Here is a 25,109-nt window from a genome sequence, read left to right on the forward strand (position 1 = left end):
TACACTTTAAAGACCTTCTACTATTTCTGATGACCATCACAGAAACAGCATCTGTTTCTAAATGCAAAGAAAATGCAAAGAAAATGCATCATTTTGGAGAAAGAACAGAATCTCCTTAATGGCTATGAAGAAAACATGAAAAAAATCTCTTAGAAGTGTCAGAAGCAAGAGAGAATATTTTCAAAGACATACTAGTGACTTATTAGTCAAAGTACTGGATTCAGATCCCTACTACCTATGGCAAGCTTAGATGCTATGGTTCTAAATCACAGATCCATGTTCTGGCAGGATGATTTTTTGAGCCTGACATAGGTACCTCACTTTTATGTGCTGCCAGTGAAAAAAGGTATGCACTCTGCAAGGGTAATACAGTGTCTAACTTAGAGAACTGTCTATCCAATAACCATATATTGAATTTAGGTATATTAATAGGGCAACTCAGTACTCCCACAGGCTGAATTTATAGCTGCCTATAGTCAAGATGTTTAAGAAAGAGGTGGCACGAGAGTATGTCTGCTCAGGTACCTGATACAGGTCTGCCAGCATATAGAAAATCCTTAATGGATGGTAGAGATCTATTAGTGAAGGAGGAGGAGGAAGTAACAGACTGTACGTTATCTTGTTGTGGAACACCTCTAAGACACAGACGTATTTGGTGGTCTTTATCCACAGGGCTGAGATTCAAGTTGTTGTGTAACAGGAAACTGTTCTGCCTACTGGGCTCTTCTATTTGCCTGGCTAAGGGAAATTCTCCATTCTATCCATTGACGCAGGTGCTCCATGCAGCACAGAATGTAAGATTTACATTCTCTCCCAAGGAGACCAAAAACAGAAAGGAAGAGTCACCCTTTTGTATGAGGTCAATGGCATTTCCCTCAGAAGGGAGTATGCTAGCCTCAAGCATCCACACATTGCCAAATCAGCATTTTTCATAATTTTATTTGTTATTTAGTCAGAAATTTGTCATAAYAAATTCTCCAGGTAGTCTTTCCTCATCTAGATATTATAAAGACAATTAGGAAGGAAACACAACATTTAGCAGAGCAATAGATAAGGAATGAAGCAAATGGAAGAAGAGATTTGCCTAACTTTGTTCAATCTAGATGTTTGCTGTCTAGTCTAAATTCATCTTCTCAGCTCACTTTGTAGTGGGAAAAGACAAACACTTCCAGAGAATCCACTCTTGAAACCCATTTAAAGATGGATGAATTGCTCTGTTTCTCTTCACTTAAATTTGTAGAACAATTTGGTGATGAGAGTATCCAATCTGATATTCATTACAAAAAATACAATTAGAGCATATTTCTGCATTTTACCTCATTCCGTTCTACCCATTTTGTCTCACAGAAACAATGACAGGTCTCCCTGTTCTTGATAAACAATTTCCTTCTTCTTAATCTTAACTAACATAGTAAAATATGATCTGATGAAAATATCAGATACCTACACTTAATACACCTTGTGTAAATATATGTACCTTATGACAATAATGTCTTCATTTGAAAATGAAACAATTCAGCTAAGACTTTCAAAAATATTGGAATAGATGTCTGTCTTGAATCCTGCAAGATGGTAGAAATACCTCTACCATATTATACAGCATCCAAGTATTAACATCTTGTGGATATTAGAGTGAAAAATTTTGTGTAAAAAAAAATCTCACAAATATTTCTTAAGTATATATGGAATCATGTTAATGTTCATAACCACTTCATTGCTTATTATATATACCATCCTTGTTTTTCTCTTCAGTCTCTTGGACTAAAGATTCTTCTGATCTTTTGGGTTTTGTCTTTTACACTGTCATGAAAAACTGGCCTAGCATAATTTAGGGAACTATGTTAGTTTCTAGTAATGTTTCTAGTAAAATGTTTTCATGTAAAATGTTTCTAGTAATGAAACAGTCATTGAGAATTTAMTCCTCTTAACATTTCTAGTAGTTTAAAGGAGAGGTAACTTCCTGAACTCAGTGAAATATTAGAAAAAATAAGAAGGTTTATTTATACACATCCTTCAATGAAAATTAAAGTGCAGATGATTTTCAGCAGCACCTATTAAGATTAAATGTTCTTAAATATGCAGGATCAGATCTCTTGCATCCAATTGTATATGTCTATGCTGATATTTAAAATTGACCTTATCCTGTCCAAACCCAAGAGATACCTTTCTCTGTCTGTTTTGGAAATGGGAGTTCAATGGACAGGCACACTGTAAAATGTGAATGTCTGGCACATGAAGTGGGACATAGATACCAGTAACTGATACTATGCAAAATTAAAACCACATGGGTCTAAGAATAACAGAAGAGATCAAGATAAAGCAGGAAATGCTAGAGATCACCCCAAAAGCACTTGAAAAGGAATGTTAGAACTCCTGTTAGTAACTGTTTGGACGTAAATGAAAGACAGAAACTTAAACTAATGGGTCAGGAAAAATCAGCACCTGACATGCGTATCTCAGAATCTGTTTGCTGGCTGCCATCTGAATATCTGTATCAGAAGTCTCACAAATCAAAATAAATATTTAACTTGTAAATATGTGCTCCTACACTGCTTGAACATTCCCTTTCACCTCATTTTTTTTTTCTGGAAGAACAAAGAGTTCTTATCATCAATAATTTTGGAAGGTAATCAAGCAACATCCAGAGTTTTCAAGTTACCAGAAACTCTTTGTAAAAGTCAATAGAGACTATTTAGGATTTGCAGAGGGAATGTTTGACTATTAGGGAGTAATTTTGGGAATTCTCAGAGCTAACAATTTTCCCATTTGATGCACAGAAAAAAGGTATTTGTGAGAAAATGCTGTATAAAAGCATCGTGSTTTGTTTAGAGAATGGAATGCTACTGAAACAAAGTTAAACAACAACTGATCATGGGAACAAGTACTGTAAACTAACAGTTTTGCCAAAAGGAGAAAAAAGCTTGTTTGTTTTCTTAAGTAAACAGTCACTCATAGCTGTTACTTATACATGRCTTGATTCTTGTTGAATAGTTGCTGAAGAGTTCAGAATATAAACTCAGTATGTTACTGAGTTGAAGAGGGAATTTATGCAGTAAGCATCAACTGCCTGCCTTAGTTCCTCTATGAGGAAAGAAAATGTAACTGGCAACTCCTCTTCTCCCACTAACAATTTTTTTACAAGTCAGTGAATTCACCCTGAAGTGTGTCGTGCCTTCTGCTAAGTCAGAAGATAGAAACACTTTTAATTTTCACTGTTAGGATACCTTGCTTTCTGCAATTTTAACTCCAGCCTTTATGTAGGCTGTACTAACAACTTATAGAGTAGGAACTTATATTAAGTTAGGAGCATGTCCTCTTACATCCTATTTTAGTTGTTTTCTTTACTTTTAGGAGCCTACATAAATGTTATGTTGAAGAAAGCTATCAAAAGTGGCAGGTAAATCTTGCCTCACAGATTTCCTACTGAAGTACTTGTTATAGCTGATCAGCAAAGTTAACCATTGAATAGATATTTTCTTTTTAGTAAGCACATTATACATGAAGGCATTAACAACCGCTTTAGCACTGGTGTGAATGGATTCAGCTTTCACTTATTCAGGTAATAATTGCCATCTCAACACCTCCAGTCACTTTTACTGAACTGTACCAAAGAAGCCTTTAGGTAAAGCTTGGCAATATTAAAATTTCTTAACCCTCATTCAGTCTTTTGTCAAGAGTATTCCAGTGCTATACAGATGAGTAGATACTTGATCTARCAGAACTTCATATTGTTGACAATAGTCAACCAAAATGCTAACAGAAATTATCTTTATCTGTGTTGAAGAGAGCATCTGTGACAGAATTTTTGATCAAAATTATAGTCAGCATTAAAAAAATGAAATTTTCATTGCTTTAAAGAAAAAAAAACATCAAAGGACCACAGCATTTAAAGGAAAGTTTGTGCTTACCAGATCCACTGCTGCTTGCTTGAGTTACTTTTTCATCATCTTCATCATCACTATCACAGTTTAATGGATGAAAAGCTATTTCTGATTCTGTGTCTACTTGATTAGCATCTGATTCTTGCTCAGTAAAGCTTCGCAATGCCACAAGGCGGTGATGTATTGCTGCATACAGGTATCCAGCATCTTTTGAACTTGCCTGCAGAAAATAAAAYGCCTAGAGTCAAAACTAAACTAAACAAAACTAACTATTTTGCAGTTGATCACAGAAAAGCAGACTCAAAAGTTTTCAAAAGTAATGAAAGAGCTCTAAATATTTTGCACTTTTTAATCAAAGCAATATATGTAAGATTCACATCTAAGTTTCAGAAAATAAATTTGAATTCAAAAAATGACAAATTTCTTTAAGTGGTCTGAGTTTTACAATATACTAACATGAAGCTGTTGATTGTTTTCTTTATAGATATAAGAAACACAAGTTTCAAAACAATTATTTCTCCTGGAGAATGGCTCAGTTTGTACTGAGTAATTTATATTTCCTGAATGTGGTTCTAGAAGTAATAAAGCATTGAAATATTAATGCATGTATTTGAATTTCTGCTCACAGAGTAAATAAGAATTAAAATGTAACTACAGAAAGTTTATTCTTGGTTATAAAAATTAAAGATGCCATGAACTCTGCTGCTAAAGCTGATTCGAAGTTGGGCATCATCAAGAAGGAAGGGTATTGAGAACACAACAGGCCAACATTTTGCTAAACATAAAACCTTAGAGCACCCATGTCTTGAGTACTTGTTTTGGTAATCACATCTCAAGGATGTAACAGAATTAAGGAATAGAGAAGGGCATCTAAAATGATCAAGGGGATGGAGCAGTTCCTTATGAAAAGAGGCTAAAAAGGTTGAGAGTCTTCAGTCTGAGAAGAAGGCTGAGAAGTGTATAACCAAGGTTTACAAATCAAAAATTGGGGATAAACTGGACATGGAATGGTTGGTCATCAAACCACACAATATAAGGATGAGGGGACACTTTGTGCAATTACTAGGGGATCAGGGTAAAACATAAAAGCACCTCAGTATATAGTGAGTAATGAACTTCTGAAACTTACTGCCTCAGGAGGTTGTCAGGCAGACAGTAGAAACTACAAATAGTAGGCTAAAATAAAATAATAAAGGCTAAAAATGGATTAGATTAATTCAGGGGCAATCATTTCATAAACAGATACAAAACGAAAAAAGTAAGGATGCATGCTGTCACCCCCCCAATACAACAATTACAGATGCTGGGGGAATATAAAAGGTAAACACTACCGAAGGCGGCTACGCTTGCTTGCACTTCCGAAGTAGGTCTGCGCTTCGGCACTGTAAGAATACTGGGCTAGACAGACAGTTGCTTTGATCCAATAGGATTCTTAGGAAGCAGAGCATTTGCTAGAGAGTAACTGAATGCTTATGCTCTTCTGTGGCCCAATTCTCCACTTTTGTGCATCATGTAGAGTTATTTCTATCTGGTTTGGATTGGAATAACTGTTTTCAATGTGTAATGGTGAAAAAGCTACACAAATTGCAAAGCAGCAGCAGTCCAGGGTTGTCATCTCTGCTACTCAGAATTGCAGCAGCTAACAACAGTTCTCTTCCTACAGTCAGACAAAGAAAGCAATTCAGAGCGTTCAAGTGTCTTAACAGCAAACGCCACTCTCAGTGGACAAATCTGAGCTCTCCGGACAACTCAACTTTTCAAAAAATGTAGGATGCTACTCAGTCCAATCAGTTCTATCTGTTGTTTTCAGCTTATTCATTCAGGGATCAACTGTCAACTTTAATCTAATATAAACTCAGGCTGCTGCTAAAAGAGCTGGACTTACCTCCATAACCTCACCAAYTCCTCATTTCTACCCTCTCCATTGTGCCAGTACCACGATTAGTGTGGTTACATGGCAAATCAAAAATTAAGCCTAAAACCAGATTTAGAAAAAAAAAAGAAAAAGAAAGAATCCAACCAGGTTAGTCCTCTGATCTGTCTCTTATAGCTGTAAAAATTCCAGTACCACCAGAGGGGAGGAGGAAGAAACAAACATATGAGCAAAGGGGGCAGGGTCAGCACTCTGCTCAAGGCTAGGTAAGTGCCACAGGCCCAACTTAACGGAGTCTTGTGGACTGTGATTTGTATTCAACATAATATACCTATGCTCCCTCRCTCATGGCAAGTCTTTGAATAATATCCCTGATCAAAATGTCTTGATCATTCACATTAAAAAAGGTTAACAAAGTTAAATCTGCTGATCCCTTGGAAGGAGTGGGTTCCACTGACTGCTAGACCAGCTGGACATACATGCCAAGGCTTTGGTGATGCCTGCTGGTTGATCATGTTGCCTTCCATGCACAAAGGTCTCGGTGTTAGCTGGATTGGGTACCACCTGCAGCAACAGATCCCAGAAGCTCCAGTGATGACTACAGAAGTAGCTTCCTGCTCCCTTCACCACTCTCATACAGCTGCCATGTATCTTGGTTTCCCAAGATACGTGCTTTTTTACTGTCCAGGARTGCCAGGACAGAATTTGAGGTATGTTTATATAGTTTATAATGTTTATAATTGCTCTGTATGCTAGAGCAATTTCTAATGCTAATATTCAGAGCAACTGCACTGCACAGGCACAGTGCCTTTTGGGAAGTGGCAGATTTACAGTGCTTACATGTATAAAGCATGGTGTTTTGCAYGTGGACAAAGTCCAACACCTCCTCYAAGTGGTGATTTACCATTCTTGCCCATAGGCTGAACCCTTCCTAGCTAGGATTTGGTGGAGAACCTCCAGACTCACATGGATGCTCTCACTTCCCAGTTCAGGACCTCAATCCTTTATGCACTATTTATTTGAAAGTAAGTCCATCACCTTTCCATTCTCAGCTTATGAGCCCTTGCCAGATAAAACCAGGATGCCCAAGAGCATCGTCTTACATAAATTCAGGTCACAATTCTATGTTCTCTCTGAAGTGAAATATGGGGGTCCTAGTCTGGATGGGTTATTATAAGCATTATATCCAGAACTAYAGCAGAAAGCTGCTGCTCTACAAAGTAACTTATGCACGTAACTACCTGTATAGAAATTTCTTAATGAGTCATTTCTGTAAGAGGCAAAGTCCAGAGCACTAACTGCTGCATATGACTCTGGAATAATTTGCACTCCACTTGTGGTATGTGAACCAGAGCCTGGAAATGTCTGTCCTAAGGCTGTATCGCATCTTCACACCTTTTTCTGAAATATCAGGGGATATCATTGCTAATTCATTCCATAATAAAAGTCATGTAAGTGTTTTAAGCCCTAAGCAGAACCTAACAGAAAATAAAAGGCAATTTGCTACAACCAAAGCCTCAGCAAGTCTCCAGAATTCAATGAAATGTGGAGATTTGAGGCAGAGGGAATTATTTCTTGCTTACCTGTATTAGAAATACTTGAACAGAGTGGTCTTGGTCTGTTGCAGTGAAGCACAGACTCTTTCTATTTGCTCTTTTTATCACCATTTGATCCCAGAGTCTGCTGTTGAGAATCAGTCTCAAACTGCCTTGATTTCGCATAACTAAAGTAAGAAGGTTTATATAATAAGTAATTGTAACTACCTTCATTTTTCTGCAATACTTGTATACAACTAATATTTTCATGAATTACTCTTTTTAAGTTGGTCAAAAACTTGGTATTTTGATTTTAAGTTTTCTTTTAATATCAAAATATTTTAGTTTCTCTCAATACATTTGGCATACAAAACAAATAATCCACCCCAACTGTACAGTGCAATACAAAAAACAGCAGCACATTAGCAACAACATTCCAGAAGTGACTTGAAAGGCAGTGCTCCTGGAAAAGCAGACTCAACAAAGCGCTAACTGTCCGACTGGTGACTGAGCTAAAGGTACTTTGCAGCAGAAATACACAGAGCCTAACAACATCAGCAAGTGCACAAACTGAGCAAAAAACACTCAGGCAACGGAGTGCCCCAGTTTGTGGGCAGCTAAAATTATCAAGGAACGTTAAAAAGACTTTCAGCAACTTGATTGAAATAGAACTAGATGCTGAGTTACAAATGTTCTGAGATAATTCATTCTGGCCAGCAACAGTACAAATTTAGTGTTTTGTGTATGTGCTGTTTAGTGATTTCATTCTTACTTAGCCTTGATTGCAACATTCCAAGTTTATTGCTAGAAGTGTCATTTAGCCTCAGGGATCCTCTGCCTCTTTCAATCCAGGTTAAAGAAAGCTTGTTAAATACAAAGAGCTTGCAGTTGATCTAAAATAGAAATCTATGATGAAAATTGCCAGCCAATGGCAATTTTATTGGTTTTAAAACTTTATTTATATGTTAAGCCTTTTGATAAGGTTTTAGATACATATGTATACATACATATATATACACACACGCACAAATATATACCAACCAGATATATTAACATTGGTTATTATTATAACTGACAGTCAATTACTTAAAATGAAGCGACTCCAAATCTGCACTAAACCTTCTGCTAATTAAGTCATGGAAAACATTCAGCATGAATCTCAGTTTTCATGTTCATTAATTCTTCATCTGTGATATTCACTAACAAAGGTGAACTTGCTGCAAGTGATCTATAATCTTATTACCTTATTCATTAAAAATCTTGTGCAGCACAGCATACTAGTACTATCAGAGAGTAAAGCTTCTATGTTCTGACAGAAGATTTAATCAATGCTAAAATTAGCTAACTTTCAATTTTAAGATTTTTTTAAATCATATACATGACTACTATTTACTAAGAAAATAAGAACTTGAAAATGAAGAATAGCAAGATAAGTTCTGCTTGGACAGAAAGATAATTTGTGTTTTAGACGAATTATAAAACTAATTACTTGGTAACACATTGCTTTTTTCTCAGAAATGTTTTACATGAAAAATTTTAAATCACTTCCAGTTTTGAAGTTCTAGTTAGTAATGGTAGGCTCAGTAATCTACTGTGAAGATACTTATAAAAATAGAACCATAGAATGAAGTTTTGAAGCACAGTCACTTACTGATAGGGACTACAGGATGAATAGATATCAGATGAAAAAAGAAGTATCAGCCTACAAAAAAATTAGTTAGTAGAGGATAATCTAGAACAGTGAAAATTTAAAATATTAACCAAAGTGATGTTTAGGTCACTGTAATCTCTAACAGATTTAGATGCTACTTTTAACAACAAGAAAACTACTTACCATGAAAACTTCATGAAATACGCACCTGTAATACATTGTGCTCTGCTTCTTCTCCAGTTATGATTTCAACTTTATCTAACATAATTTTCTCCACGGGCTTGGAAATACAAGCAGCAGCTGATTCAGTTAGTGTTGCACTCTTCATGAAAGCTATTCCTGAAAGATCAAAAAAAAAAAAAAAAAAAATTCATCTCTTCTATTTGTAGACGGGGTATTTTTCAAACAACAAAACTAACACATTTTGCGGCCTGTGATTTCAGTATTCCCTGTGGTGCTTGATATCAATTAGTGTTTTTAGTAAGTTTTGGGACAAAACTAGTAACTAGGAGAGAGAAAATAAAAAGCTGGAATACYTGTCACACCTGTTTAGATTCATTTTGAATTGAATGGGGCTCTTTGCAGATGCAGAGGTTTGCCCCAAGGAACAACTTGTAGGAACAAGCCCTAAATAATTAGAAGTTGAGTTTCCAAATGAAAGTGGTTAGTTATACTGCTGTGCAGATTAATAACTAATGAAAGATTATTCATTCATAAATACATGAAAGTTAATAAATAAATTCATAAATAATGAAAGATAATCAGAATAGCAATGCATGTACAATAAAGATGTAACAGAAAGGAACATACGTTACAAGACACTTTAAAATTGCATAATTTAGATACTTTTTCCATAAGCTTCTGTTTTTTTTGATTTGTAAGAATGTTCATACAAAGTAAGAGACTGCAATACACCCATTAGTAGAGATGRGTGCAAAATTTCAGGAGAGGGCTCAAAATAGTGGCCTTTTTGAGATTCYTCCATAGCCCAGTTTTACATTGCTCACCTAGTGGAAAAGCTTACACCAGTCACAAACAACCCTGAAATCTGTTTGTACAGAACTATCAGTCACACATACTTGTACGCCCTTAGAGTACCAATAATGCAATGCTATTTAATGAACAGCACAAAATACAAACAGCTTAAAATTGTAGCTCAGAAATGCAGTCCAAAATGTATTCACAAAATTGACTGTATATTTTCAATAACACACATGTATTTGTAAAACTCCATCCTTTCCTGAATAACTTAGATCATTCATTATGAAGTTAGTCCATTTCTAAACCAARTGTCATAAACTAAATCACAGCTGCTTTTTAAACACAGATTTCTGGAACATACTGTAATGGGTGTACTAGTGACTGGATAACTTGAGAACTGAGGAGAATTTCTGAGCACTATCCATCTGACATGCCCTAAACAGTGAAATAATAAAGCTAACTCTACTTGTTTGTTGAATATACTTACCTGTTTGTGGATGAAAAGATTCCATGTACATGGATGTTACTTCTCCTTTGTATGAATCAGCTCCATTACATGTCTTAGGATGCTTTTCAGGACTCTAGAAAAATACAGGGAAATAAGAATTCCTATTTAAATAATATGGCTATGTTACTTCATATCAAGCAGAAAGTTGGATCACCTAATTCATACTGGGGTGAAGACTAGGAAAMTCTAACATATTGAGAGTAAAAACTGACAAATGATACAATTTCAGTCTGTAATGGAAGTAATTTTATTATCACCAAATCAGTACTTCATTCGTTCACAAAGAACGGCTCCTTTGTAAGGATCCTGGACTAGGATTTAAATCCACAAAAGGATTTACATGTTTAAGTACCAGCTAATTTCCAAGTTAAGCACTTACGCCCCCCCAAGAAGTAGTTTAAAAACTCCTAGGCACCTTGAATTTAAACATGGTGCAATTAAAAATCTCATTGACTTTCAGTTTTTGCAGATGAAGTTTTATAGGCACTTCTAAGTAAGTGTTTCTGACTATTGACAATGCTCAGTAATTAAACTCCTAGTTTACACCTAATTCCTGGTCCTAAATCGTAATCCAGGCCTATGGTTCCCAAGCTTTTTCACCGCAGATAAGCATACTCTTTTCGTTCTGCTTCTCTGAGAAACAGTCCTCAGTTTGGGAACCAACTTTTGTCTAAGATTCCTTCAGGACTTGATCCATTAAGCTGTCTCACTGCATGCACAATATATCTYACATTGGACAATAGCTAGGACGCGGGATTCAATTTCCTCCTCTGCCCAAGARAATTCATACTCATTTTCCCTATCTCTTAGCAGCTATAACGCAAACTCTTAGAGTACTGGGAACTGCATTCTTTTCTCTGCTGTTGTGGCTGTTCCACTTCGCATCGAATATTTAAACAATCCTTTTCCAGGACAAAATACGAGCATAAGGAAAAAAGCRCCTACCAATATGAGCTAATAGTAAGAGTAGTTATCTAAGATGGGGAGATAGGGATGCCCACCCCTCCTCAAATATTTAAATATTTCCTGTACATCAGATATTGGAATCATATTTACTCACACCTTAAAAGAACAGGAAATAGAAAGAATCAGTGTCTGAGAAATTTTATATTCATAAATAGATTAATCTTGGTAAGAGTCTGCTAGTATTTACAGATCTTACCAAAACTCTCTCAATCATGTTTTCTCCAAACACGAAGTCAGAATTGCTGCTGTTTACTATACTTCTGTCTTCAGCCTGCTGAGTTCTATGGGAACGAAATAATATAAGCATGTGATTCAGAACTTGGTAAAGAATATGTAAGTAAGTTCATGCATTTACTTTACCACACCATACACTGARGATGAACAAGCAAAAAAATGAACTCTTTAGGAATCAGACAAAGTCTTTAAGAGAATCYGAGAATATTTTCTAAATAACTGTCCACAAAAAGAATGTTACACTGTGTTTCATGAACAGTCTCAAGGATGTTCCTTAAAAGCAAGGGATAGGAACAAAACAACATGCCTCCTTCTGAGGGAWGTATCTCACTTCATCAGCTTTAATGTGTCACATTTCTTTTCCTATTTCCTTTTGCTCWGGCAAAAGAGTGCCAGCAACAATTATTGCCTCCACATTGATGCAGAATAACCTACTCAGTGCTCCACAGGCACTTAACATCTTGGAAAGACAGATAGGCAATATATTTTAATGCACACCAACTCCACATAAATTTAAGTAAATACTGCAAAAATGTAAAAGGAAACAAGAAAGAGAGGTCTTAATATTTTTCAATGATGTGTCCTATCAATGTACTTAACATGAGAACTGAACAAAACTAAATACTTGCTGTCCTTTGCTATTGGCCAAATATACCTTGGGAGTATAGATCTGAGAAAATTTCACGTGATAGATAAATTACTTCATGGCTAGGACTTCCTAGGGAGTACCTTGAATGTGACTTGTTTTGGCAGAAGTTTTGTAGCATTAAAACAACACTTGCTCTTCTTCCCCTTCCCTCCTGTCTCTTTCCTGCTCAGTGTCTAAGGATAGCTAGGTGAAAAACACTTTTTTTTTTTTTTTTTTTTGCATAATGAAAATGATATTACAGTTGTTTTTTTTTTTTTTTTTTGCATTGGCACTCTAAACTTAACTTCACTCAGTTAGCCTCTTTCCTCTCAGGAGGTTTTAAAAGAAGAGAGTCTTTGTTTTTTAAATAGTGGCACTGTCACATTTTGTAAGTATATTCAAGAACATACCATATAAACAGAGTTGTCATTTGGTCTGCTGATTATACAGCCGCTTCAAATGAACATGAGCAGTTTTTTACAAAAGTCACTAGAAAAGTCCTTGTAAACCTTGTGTGGAAGCTGGGTTTGGTACTATTTTTTCACAAAAGCCCTATAGGTTGCTTGTGATTTCTCTAGAGCTTAATCACTGTATCTCTTAAACCATTCAAATTCTTGTCCTCCCTCTGCTCCAAAAGATGGCTTGGCAGGAAGATGATCTGATATTCTGYCACCAACTGTATACTTCAGCACAGCTCATCAATGCTCTTCCGGTTTGTTCAGCACCCTTGAGAGCGCTCACAAGCAGCTGTGTCAGGCAAAGGACATTCTGATAAAAAGCTGGATTAGCTGGCAGAACTTTGATGATCTACCTCTAAAATTAACCTCTTATGTTCACAACTACAAAGTTCTTGAAATCTTTTCACACAGAATGACGGAATTCCCAAGTACAGGCTTCCTCCATTTTACACTTAGGGGAACAACTGTTCCTTAAYATCCCGATGTTTGATGGGTTGCTAAGACTAAGAAGAAAAACAAAAATCAGATAWTCAGTTTCTTTATCAGCCTTAAATCCTTCCATACCTGCAGTCTTGTGCCACGAACGGGGAATCTGAAGTCAGTTAAAGTAATTATTTCCTTATCCTTTCATAAAGAATACTTCCCACTAACATTTGCTAAATTGTGATCGATTTCTATCTTGGTATTTCATCTGCTGCACTAGCAGAGCAGCAATAATAGTGTTCCAGAAGAGCTAAAACCCAGAACCTAGAGCTTTGCCTAAGAGCAATGAGGGAAAYGGATTTTGATTAAGAAATGCAAGAAATCAGAAAAAGTAATCAATGCAGGATCTTTGTTTTTGCAGGCAATTAAAGGGGAAGTGCCAGCCTCAGAGTCTCACTGAAACGTCAATGCCCTTATGTTGCTACAGGGCAAGAGAAGAGTATGCCAGGGATGACATTGCCAAGGACATGCAAAACAGATACACAGAATTCAGGGAACTACCACTAACAAGCAAGAATTATGGATAAGACTACACAAAGGGAACAGGCCCAGGTGCTCAGCTGCTCCTTGGAGCGTCAGGACTGGCCTTGAACTAGCCTTGAACCCCTGCAGGTTCTCAAGCAAACCCTGCATTTCCCCAGCACTGTATTTCTGTCATTTAAGACACAATTGCCTTTCCAAATTCTTAATCAGGCTCAAGAAAATCTGCAAATTTCTTCTCTTCATTACTGTAAGGTACAACAATGTTCCCTATTTTTGTATTTATATGCAGTTTAATAAAATTCCTTTAAAAACCTGTTGTTCTCACGCTACATATGAGAAAACACCTATGCCAAAAATATTTTTCTTACATATTGTAAAGCAACAAGCACTTTCTACAGATCAAAATAATGGCACTTAGATTCCCTCCCCCAGCAATCTCAGCAAAGCAGTAAGCACCTATTCGTGTTTAAGTTAGTATTTTACTCAGCAAACAAATTCACATTTACTACAATTGTGATGATACACAAAATTAATCAAGCACAGAACACATCATGCAGATTAGCAAATCCCCTTAAAAAAAAAAAAAAGAAGAAAGAAAAAGAACTACCATAAGCACTTTAAATTTCTGTAACTTGTCGATGACAAAACCTTGCATAGCATTTCTCTATCCATTTACTTCAAAAACAAGCCACTCACCTACCTTTTCCTAGATATGGTGCAGGTGACAGATGGCAAATGGGTTTAAAATATTGGTATCAACTGATTTGAAAGATAACATCATATTCCCTTCACATTTTCCAATACGTAGATTACCATCATCCTTAATCTGCTAAAAATGTAACATGCTGTGTGGCTTCATGTTGCCTTCATAGGGCATCATCACAGCATTTATTATGACAGAAGAGGACAGGCTGGCTCTTCCAACATAACACCGAGTATCTGCCCTCTAATGACGCTCTTCTTGTTGGGAAGGGTTAAGAATCCAAGTTGCCTGAGCACACAAAATTCTTCATCTCTCAGAATCCTGGCACTGTGCACTGCGTATTTGTGCGCAAGGACCTTTATCTGTGATTCATCAGGCCCTGAAGAAGACTGGAATTGAATCCCTTGCAGTTAACATGTTCTCCTCCACCTCTTTGGATGTGAGGAGGAACAGYAGCAACATAATAAATTTGTTATCAGTAGCCCCAGCAGTTTTGAAAGGTCATTCTTCAATCACTAACTGATCATGTATTCCTGATGCTCACAACTTCCAGGTAAAAATCTTTAACGAAGCATCAACAAGCAGTATCAACACCCACACATGAACCTGCTGACACTAAACTGGTTAGTCACAGACCTGAAGCATTCTCATGCAGCAAGTCTCCAGAGAGAGGAAATAGCTTTTGCATTTTATTGCACATTTGCATCGGTATGAGCTCTTTCAGTCATATACAAAGGCATTAGAGTGTAGGGCAATTTCTGGCTACTTGTCCAGACAAGTCAGCCTCCTCATGAAATTCTAAAAGCCATGTTGGTCAACCCATGTTTGCACAAGATAWGACCTCATCACACTATGCTAGTTGTTCACTCCAGTGGCAGCATTCACCATGTCTTCCAACCAGTACTGTATGGTTCTCTTCAAGCCACCTGTGTGGCTTGCATATTTTGGTAATTCCCTAGTTTCTCTGCAGCCGAAATATTTATGAGATGGTGCAACTATGTAATCAGAAACACAAACATAACCACAAACATTCAAAACCAAGCAGTATTTTGAGCTGGCAAAGCTGCATGAGATGACAAACTGAAGTAGCTTCTTGCTTGGGGGTGGCTAACAAGAGACAAGCTGTCCCACAGAGATCATCACTGGCAGGAGTCCATTCCTTACAGTACATGGAATTTGTGTCACCACCCACAAATCCTGGCACCACACACAAATACCAGTAAGCACAGTGTGGCTGCAGATAGCATGAGTTTAGTACTATGTTAGATATGTTGAGAGAAAGTGCARGTCTCAGGCCAAATGACAAAGTATTGTAGGAATACATTAAAAATCTTACCGTGCTGTTTTAGGACTAGAGAGATTCATCGTAATAGATGACCTTGCCACTGTCTTCAAACTTAATGAATTCTCAGCTGAGAAATAAGAGCTGTTTTCAGATAACTAGGAATAATATAAGCAGATGAATTAATCCAAGCATATTCTCAGGTCTGCTAGAAATCCAAAGTCACTGAGGTATATATCTATAGTAGCTGGCAGAGCTTTCCCCCACTGTGTACTAAGCCAGTGCCCTTAACACCATCCTTTAAATGAATGCACTAAAATGTTACTCTCTGAAAAAAACAAAATCAAAAAAGACCCCCAAACTTGATTTGCCCACAGAACTACAGTGTCTGAAAGTTGAGACAGGCTGCAAAGGAGGCAGTTTATTCRAACACCGTCAGCACTGGTAAAATAGTTCCCTCTCTAGTCAATAATCCATTGTTTCCACTGAAACTGATACAGGAACTTCCTTTGAAATCCTGCGGTGAAATAACTGCTTTAAAACAGTGTTGTTTTTTAATTTGATTGAGCTACAAACATGTATATCAGCCATTAAAGTCACTCTTCTTTTTTACCTGAACATGTGCTCTTTTCTTAGTCACTAGAGATGTTATTGGATTTTCAGGACAYGTGAAGGTTTGCGGCGGCTGTAAAATGGCAGGTCTAATGACATTCCGCAACCGACTTTGTGACAAGCATCCTTGTAAACAAAAATAAAATATTTAGAGAAAGACTTTTTCTTCACACCTAATTCATATCTATGTGTACTGCCCCTTTATCTAAAAGCTGCCGAACACACTTAAATAAGTTACTGCTATTGTTTACTTACTATGTATTCTGAAAAATGCTAATCCCTTCTAAACTATACAATTCTGCACTGACACCAACCCATGTTATCCCATTAAAATAGAAGGGTAATACAAATACATACAGATACATACATATATATATACACACACACACACATATGTGTGCCTGTGTGTATACATATGTGGGTATCTGTGTGTGTGTGTGCGTGTGTGTACATACATACACTCAAACAAATCAGGACTGCTTTGTGATAGATCCATCAGCTGATACTTCAAATTTAATACGGCACCTGCAGATGCCCTCATTGCCTTCTCTGAGAGCGGAGTTACAGCCTTGTTCAGTCATGTATTAGAGATGTGGAATTTGACCATTCAAAGTTATGATCTCTCCACTCAGAAATTAATACAGCCATAAGCAGTCAGAGCAGAGGATCAGAACAGAGCTCACAGGATACTTATGTCTTCAAATAAATAACTTATGAACCTCATAAAGCATTCACTCAGCACTGAGGAGGGTTGTCATTTTTATCTGTTCTTTATCTGTTAAGAAAGTCTTTGTGGAACCGGAGTCAATATAATATTGCAATGACAGTTACCTTCTTTTGTAGTTTTGGTGTTAGTCTTCCTTCGAAGAAGAGCTGAGGTCATGAATATGTTATTCATCTTTACTAAAGAAGGAGGAATTTAAATTTTAATAAGTAATAATAAATCATAAATTAGTCATCTATGTGCCTGTAACCTATCACCAGAGGAGACTCCACATTTTAGTACTATCTTAGCAATATCCTAGAATTTGTCCAAACAAGATCTCTGAGATAACTATTACTGTCTTCATTTTACAGTTGAAAAGATTCAGACATGGAAAGCACCCCAGTTGTTTTGGCTATGTCAGAGAAAATGTCTTTTGGATATTAACAGATGTTTTAATCTCATAAAATCCTACTCCAGCTGCTGGTGCTGCTAGTTTGCAAAAGCCATGGAAATGGAAATACTATCTGGTACAGTCTCACAGGTTTTTTAGGRTCAGTAGATTAAGGTACCCTGCCCTAATATTTGCTTCTCTACGTAAGCATTTATGGTGGTGGTGGTGGTTTTCTTTGTTTCAATTACCTGCCTGGGAGGGGGGAAAGGTAGGAAGGATAGTAAAGGAACACGATCTTCCTCTTTTCTGAGAGACTGCTGTATCTGAAAGGATAGAGAGACCAAAATTATCCTTTGTTTAGAACAAAAAAAGATGAATTTTTGAGCGTAGCCAGTGCCTTCCTTGGCAGCAGAATCAGCGTGTTACCTCTGACTACTAGCTTTCAGGTTACGCCTTTACTGCTGAAGGGGTCTCTGAGGCCAAGGAGCACAGCCTGGCTTATCCACACTGCTTGTATCTCGTCAGCTTCACCGTGCTTCTCTCTTGGAGGYGGCCACTGGAGTGGTTCAAAACCAAGCCAGGGAGCGAGCTAACGGTCCAGCAGGGTGGGCAGTCAGGAGGCTTACCACACCAGCTTGCTCCCGAACCTTGCTTCATTTTTTGCTACAGGCATACTCCTCCCACTGCACCTATGATTTTTATATATGACCTTAGTGTAATTTTCAGGGTAAGCCAAACTCAGGTTATCTTAAATCCTTTTAGCTAGGTGTGCCACAGGACACCAGTGTATCTATGTACACTATATGTAAAATATAGTTTATATATATTARGGCCTAACCTCTGAAGTAACTTTCTGGCCCTATCATTACATTAAATAAATACTGTAAAACCCAGATCATTCCTACTGCATAGTAGCTTTCAATTTCTATTGTGTATTTCCCTCAAATACCATGGAAGGAACACAGTGCCCTTAAAGGGATTTTCAGGTAAGCTGGCAGGTGGATGGCAGTAAAGGCTTTTCTGAAAATGGTTTTACATTTTCACGGATTCCCCAAGGAACATTGATCTCTTCCACAAACCAGGGAATCTCATTCCTTCCCAGCTCCTCTCTTCCCTTGACTGAGTGAACAGTTCCAGGAAACTATATGAAATATACACATTCTTCACCATTTTATGTAATATTAAAGTAAGGAAAAATCATATATTTTTACTTMAGATGGTACTTACTGGAAATTAATGTCACTGTTTAAGTTTTCCTGACTTGGAATATTTCTACAATGCAGATACATTTCTTAGACAAGAAAATACCTGCTCATCTTTACCAGACGAGATTACAGAACTATAGTAATTAAAAAGGTGAATGGAGCTAAACAGCGTACCTGTGTTGGACTGTGAGTCAGACTTCTGGAGAGTAAAAGATGATGATCTTGTACGCTTTCTGAAGCAACTAATGAAATCTAAAGAAAATTAAATATAATGTTCTGTAGAAACAGTCTGGCAGCAGATTTCRGCACAATGGTATGATGTAGCAATAAAGCTTGAAGACAATAAAATCTAGGAATGATTTATAGCTTTAAGAATCTAAGAGCACAAGAGGGCCTTATAATCTCAGTCAAGACCTGATACAAAGCCCTAGGGAGTTGTCTTTATTTCTACCAATGTCAGCGGACCTACAACCAGCACTCAGAATCAGTTCAGGGCCCACAGGCTCAGAGCACATTAAGAATGAGATGTTACATTATAATATGTGGCCTAAACGAATAGTAAAGGGCAGATAAAAGCTAATAGAGCTAATGAATACACCTGCCTGTTTTTCAGGAGTTCTGCTCTCTGACAAATATGAAAGGTAAGATGGGGGAAAGATTCTGGAGGTAAGACAGAGTCATTCTGGGAAATACTAGGGCGCTTTACAATCTAAGTAGTCTGAGTCCGTTAACAGAGATTTSTCCTGGCACATAAAAAGTGAGGATTTGGACGCTCTTTTCACAGGCAATGGTCAAATCTATGAATAACTCAGTGTATGATTATACTACTTCAATGAAATGATTATTACCATTTTCAGCTTTGCAAACTGGGTCTTCTGCAGGCCGCTGGAAAAAAAATAGAAGGGTGGAAGGGTCAAGGAGAATAGATCTGCCATTTTCTAGAGTAGAACACGAACTATATCAATCCAACRTATGTATATTAAAAGCAGTCTAGTCCCTACTTTTGCTTGTTTTATTTTGAGCCCAATTATTACGAGTCTTAAACTAGGCAAGTCTCTTATTGCCACTAGGACTCATTGTCGATAGAATCCTTATTTCTTAGCATTTTCTATCAATTATGCAAAACAAAAGGTTAAGTTTTTACCTTCAAAGGATGGTGCTTCTTTTCAAAGACAAATGTTGGTTGGGCAAGCACTGATCTCTCTGGAAAAGTAAGAATGCAGCCTTTAGTTTGGAGGGATGTAAGTTCAGACCCTTGTTCCCACTACTGTTGTGCTGGAACTGCATGCAAAGAACCTCACAGTTTCAACTCCCAGCCTGTACAGGTTTTGCATAGGCTCTTACATGTGCTGTGCCAGTCTTCATTCTTTAGCAAGCATTTTTCGTCTCTTCCAAATTCCTCCCCAATATTGTTTTTTATATCTCAGTATCCATTTTGCAATTGCAGAATAGAGATGCCCCTCAGATCCTCCACCCTGTTTCACAGACATATCAGCTATACCTGTGTCACTCCTGACACGTGTTTGTCTAAGGTCTAATACCTTCTCACAGCAGAGACTCCACAGCCTTCCCAGTCAATATTCTATTTACACTTCCTGGACAAGAAAAATATTTCACATCAGAACATGTCATAAATGTTTCTCTATGTCAATCCTGATGTCCCCCTTCCTGCAACTTACGCGTATTCGCAGTGGACTGAGAAATAATTTGCTTCCTTCTTTGAATCACTCTTAAATGTTCAAAGACTTAAAGACTCTTTTTTTTTTTTTTTTTTTTTCCCTCTCCCTTAAACTAAACAATTATTTCCCTCTGCCTTTATAGACATTTTTTCTAAACATCTGAGCACTCTTGCTGTTCTCCTCTGGAATCCCTCCAGATAGTTCCATGCCACATGTGAACTTTGTCATCCAAGATGGAGCAAGAGACCCAATCGAAGCCTTACTAGGGCTGAATAAAGTGGTAGGACTATTACTCGTCTTACATATGATATTACTGCTTGTTTCCTATCTCGTGTGTTTGCTTTCCCCTCTAACAGCCTGCCATTGCTGACTCAATGCATGCAAGAGCCTCCAAAAGCCACCAAAAATTTATGCAAAACGGTATCTAACCTATCATTTCTTATCTTCTTTTTTGTCTGGCTATTCCTACCTAAGCATGGTTGTTTGCATCTGTTGCCTTTGAAGTGCATCTTCTTTATTTTTCCAGCGTGCTAGGAACATTTTAAATTATAATACTGTCCTTTAATGCAGTTGTAGACCCTCACAGCTTGACGACATCCGCAAATTTCATAGGGGTTCTCTCTCTCCCTCAAATCACAAATGAAAATTCTTAGTACCATCTTCAGAACRTACTCATAGAGCCCCAACTGATGTGGAGCTTCCATTCTGATCATAAACCACTGATAACTATGTTGTAGCTAAAATTTTCCATGAAATCTTCACTAGTTTGCTTATGAGATTGTCAAATGAGTGTWCAAAAACCCCCTAAAAGTCAAGATATTTACCTATCTCCTTACCCTAGGAAGAAAATCAAGTATTTGATGTGATTTGCTCCTGACAAATTAATGTTGGCTGTTACTTAACACCTTGTTATCTCCTACATGCTTACATCAGAGTAGAATATTAAATTTAGATGTTCTATAATTATTCATTGGTATTTATAGACTGAATGTGTGCTATGTGTTCATCAAAGAGAACACAGAAAAATCTCTTTCAAACAACACACATCCTAATATGTTGAGCCTTCAAATGCTTAAGTATATATTTAAGCATTCTGTTCTTTTATTACACCGTACAGACATACACGGTAAACTATAKGAACTTGCGGTAAATCAGTCATCAGCATTAGAAATGAGTAACATACCATGTAGCAAGGGACAGTACCTAGGTCACACKGAGTATGCAGTGAGTGACTGAACTAAAAATATCATTGTACCAGATGGTTTAAGACATGTACATCTCTTGTCTGATTGTTTTCTTAACTTCAAAGCATACTCTTTTTGTCAGATTCATAATGCAGATACTAGGAATGATTTGAATGAGACACTGCACACCATAACTCAGTACGGTCACTTGTTGAAACCCTTGTCCTTTCCTTTCCTAATCTCTACTCCAATCTTCATAGTCCATACTTTTCCATTTTAAAATCAAGTTACTGCTCACTCTAACAAACTTGTGTGGCACGTACAAAACAAGAGGCTTGTTATACTCCTGCACCATCCTTTAAGAATTTAAGGACACCCCTTAAGAACATCCTTTAAGGGCGAATTCCAGCTCTAATTCCCAGAGAAATGCAGGGATGTGAGAGGCAAAATGATCCCAAGATCAATACAAGCAAGGAAATGTGTTACACCTGGCCTCCCAGACATGTTCACGCTTCCCACTCTTGAGGTTTCAGATAAATGAATGCTTAACGACAGTTTTAACATATGAATATGATACAAAAACATACCAAGTTTTATAGATCAAATTCTATTCTTGAGTGTACCTCTTCATTTCTTAGATATGACTAAAAAAAACGTGGACCCATGTTCTCTTTTCTTATTGTATTTTTTTCAACTTACTTATCCCCTGGATCAAATTTGCATTGATTTAGGGATCATCTTACTTACATGATTTACTTCAGGCTACTTACTTTGTTAACAACGAACTTCACAGCCTGTGCCACTCCAACAGGCTAATGTGGTTGTTGGTGTAAAAGAAGAAGTTGTATTCACCAATACCATCCATTAGTGGCACAACAGAAGAGCAAATAGGATTCGCCTCATGAAAGCTTGAGATGTCTGTAACTTGCAGACCACAGAAACAAGCATGTTTTTAGCATGAGATATTGGACCTGTTTGAGACGTGTACTTTAAGTGATGATGTACGTATTTTTCTCCATTGAGGACAAGGAGAAACTAGAGTAAYTACTGAGCTGTACAACTGTCTTTGGCCAGAGAAATCCCACACTTGACATGTCGTCAGCTTCCTCATGTCAGAACATGCATCATGTACACATCCTTTTTATTACACTAGCTTCCTGCAATTCATATCAGAATGTTCATTCTCCTGTTCAACAAAAATGTGTGTGAAAATATATGGATCAATCTTTTCACCTTGGCTTGCATGCCGAATTACAACCAAACCAATCAATCACTTAAAGAGTTAATAAAGCTAACATCAACCTCTCATGGAAGGATTAAAATTACTGAATAAATGCATCATTCAAATACTGACCACAATTTTTACCTTATGTTTAAATTCTGTATTTACATGGCCATTATGTGTGCAAAGGACTGAATTTAATAAACTTGGTATACTTTGCAGTGAAGATCTGGTTGCTAGTACGTGGCTCAGAAGCATCATTTTGTCCTTACAAGAAACAGCAGGAAAAAAAAACCCACACTGTTCAGCTCCAAAAAAGATAATTCCTTGTCACTAAAAGTTAAATAAAATTTCCATAATCTGGTTGCAGCTGGGAGTTCATGGCATGGCATGAGATCGAGCAATTCCACTTCTATTCACTAGAGGGGAGTGGCACATATAAACAATAGTATTTCATTGATATATGACTTATTGAAGATGATAGGCTTTTTTCCTGTCTCTTTTTTCTTTTTAAGAAAAGAGATTTGTATTCTTATTGAATGAAAAAAATACAAATTAAAGCATAAATACTGAAACTTTTATACTCTTCACAGTATCTCCCAAGCTCAGAAGCCAGTAATATTTTTAAACGTACATTTACTACTGTAAAGCATGGAATTAGCAAAGACTGAATGCTATGGAAAAGGAACTGACTTTCTATCACTGAGCTAACTTTTATTGGAGCTAAAAGGCCGTAGGGAGTTTGCAGAGATTACAGAAGTTAACTACAATTTAAACAACAAARTAATTCCAGTAATAGTTTAAAACCCAGGAGTTACTGAAGAAAAATTCATAATTGGTTCATTTCCAACAAACGAATGTGAAGCTAGGATATAATGGTATTCTTAAATAGGCAGATTTTGAAAAYGCAGCAAACATAAAAGATATATGGCATCAAYTCTTTTTGAGCCACAAGGAAAATTTTCTTGCCCTCAGTATATTTTGTCAGAAGTTGCTGATGCTGTCACAGTTACTCCTCATCATTTGGAGGGGTTYGTACTGTTTTTACCCAAAGCAAGAAATCCTATTTGTAGTTCCTGAAAAATATTCCACACAATTGACCTGTAAGATCTTCACTTCTTAATCAGGCCTGTTCGTAACAAAGATTTAAAAATATATTTGTTTAACATATATATGTATCTCATTATATATTCAACTTCCATTACAATTACATTTTCCACTTCTCAGATACTTAAATACAAAATATCTGCAGCTGATCCCCAAGGAAAAAACAATGCAGAATTAACTGCGGATATAACGCAACTGCATCAAGGAATGAACACAGTCACGCCAATGTGCTCATTTTAATGCTGGCAAGTAATTTTGCATTCTTCTCCCCGTTCCTCTGCCCGAAGGTTGCTGCCGGCAGGACGGGCGGCAGCCAGGCTCTGCCTGACCCTGTCCCAGGGGAAGAGGCAGCAGCAGGCAGGGCGCCAGGGAGGGACGGGAGCAGGGTGGCCTGGAGCCTCCTCCCCTCCTCCTCCTCCTCCTCCTCGCCACCAGGACCCAGGGACAGGCACCGGCTGGCTAGTGCCTGGTTAAGACCGGGCCGCTCCAGCCCTCAGCAGCTTGGTACTTCTGGATGAAAGAGGTTGTTGGAGAAGTTAACCACAGGAACCTGCCAAGTGGGCTGCCTCTGGCTGCTCAGACTGGAATAATGCACCAGCCTCAGCCGGAGTCCAGGCACGGGACCGGTCTGTCTGCCCACGGACAACCTCCGCGGACTGGGTGCTCTTCTCCTGGCTGCAGAGCCCCCGGAGCTGCTCGGTTAGACAAAACTCAGCCCAGCGTCTGCTGCGTTCAGAGCTCAGAACGAGCCCTTGCCCGCGAGACACATTCGAACTGTTTTAGAAATTCATTTCCAGCTGAAATTTCCAAATTCCTAACCCCTCAGAAATTCACCCGCCCGAGGTGTTTTCCGCGTGGCCTCCCGGCAGCAGCCCGCAGAGCCCCGCTCCCACCTCCGCGCTCCCTCATCCCCCTGCATCTGCGGCGGGCAGGTAAACTAGGCTAGTTCCTACGCCCGCGTGGAGCTTGCGTTTTCAAAATTCAGTTTGGAAGAAAATACAGGAATGCACGTCGGGAAAAAAACAACTGCTGGCTGCTGCCTAAGTCACTAGTCAGCAAGGATATGGGAATAATGCAAAAACCACTTTCACCAGCTTTGCACGTAGCCCACAAAGCCAGAGTTGCTCATGAAGAGGGTCCTTCAGCCTTTTCTGAGGCAATCCAGTCTTCACTTCTATTGCTATCGCCTTCATCCTCCCAAAGCGGTAGAAATTTTACAAAATACGTATTAAAAAATATATACTAAAGCTTTTGGTAGTGTTACCATTGTAACACTGTACATTTACATTGTAAAAAAAAAAAAAAAAAAAAAAAAAAAAGAAGTCATACACCATATA

At 37.7% G+C, this 25,109-nt stretch overlaps 1 protein-coding gene across 1 annotated transcript in view; it reads right to left on the bottom strand.

The window, feature by feature from the left end:
- The window catches only part of RANBP3L (RAN binding protein 3 like), a 35,656-nt gene that overhangs the window by 4,236 nt on the left and 6,311 nt on the right, over positions 1-25,109 (bottom strand). Inside the window, exons 2-14 of the mRNA XM_085297696.1 lie at positions 19,725-19,783; positions 19,429-19,465; positions 18,755-18,832; positions 17,624-17,698; positions 17,110-17,181; positions 16,280-16,404; positions 15,721-15,824; positions 11,592-11,676; positions 10,409-10,502; positions 9,149-9,279; positions 8,062-8,182; positions 7,338-7,477; positions 3,909-4,101 (exon numbers count right to left, since the gene is read on the bottom strand). Coding sequence (XP_085153822.1) covers positions 3,909-4,101; positions 7,338-7,477; positions 8,062-8,182; positions 9,149-9,279; positions 10,409-10,502; positions 11,592-11,676; positions 15,721-15,824; positions 16,280-16,404; positions 17,110-17,181; positions 17,624-17,698; positions 18,755-18,832; positions 19,429-19,465; positions 19,725-19,783 — 1,314 coding nt within the window. The remainder of the gene's footprint in view (positions 1-3,908; positions 4,102-7,337; positions 7,478-8,061; positions 8,183-9,148; positions 9,280-10,408; positions 10,503-11,591; positions 11,677-15,720; positions 15,825-16,279; positions 16,405-17,109; positions 17,182-17,623; positions 17,699-18,754; positions 18,833-19,428; positions 19,466-19,724; positions 19,784-25,109) is intronic.

The sequence above is a fragment of the Rhea americana genome, unplaced genomic scaffold, assembly GCF_003343005.1.
Source record: "Rhea americana isolate MKP2758 unplaced genomic scaffold, rheAme1 scaffold_13, whole genome shotgun sequence".
Classification (NCBI taxonomy): domain Eukaryota; kingdom Metazoa; phylum Chordata; class Aves; order Rheiformes; family Rheidae; genus Rhea; species Rhea americana.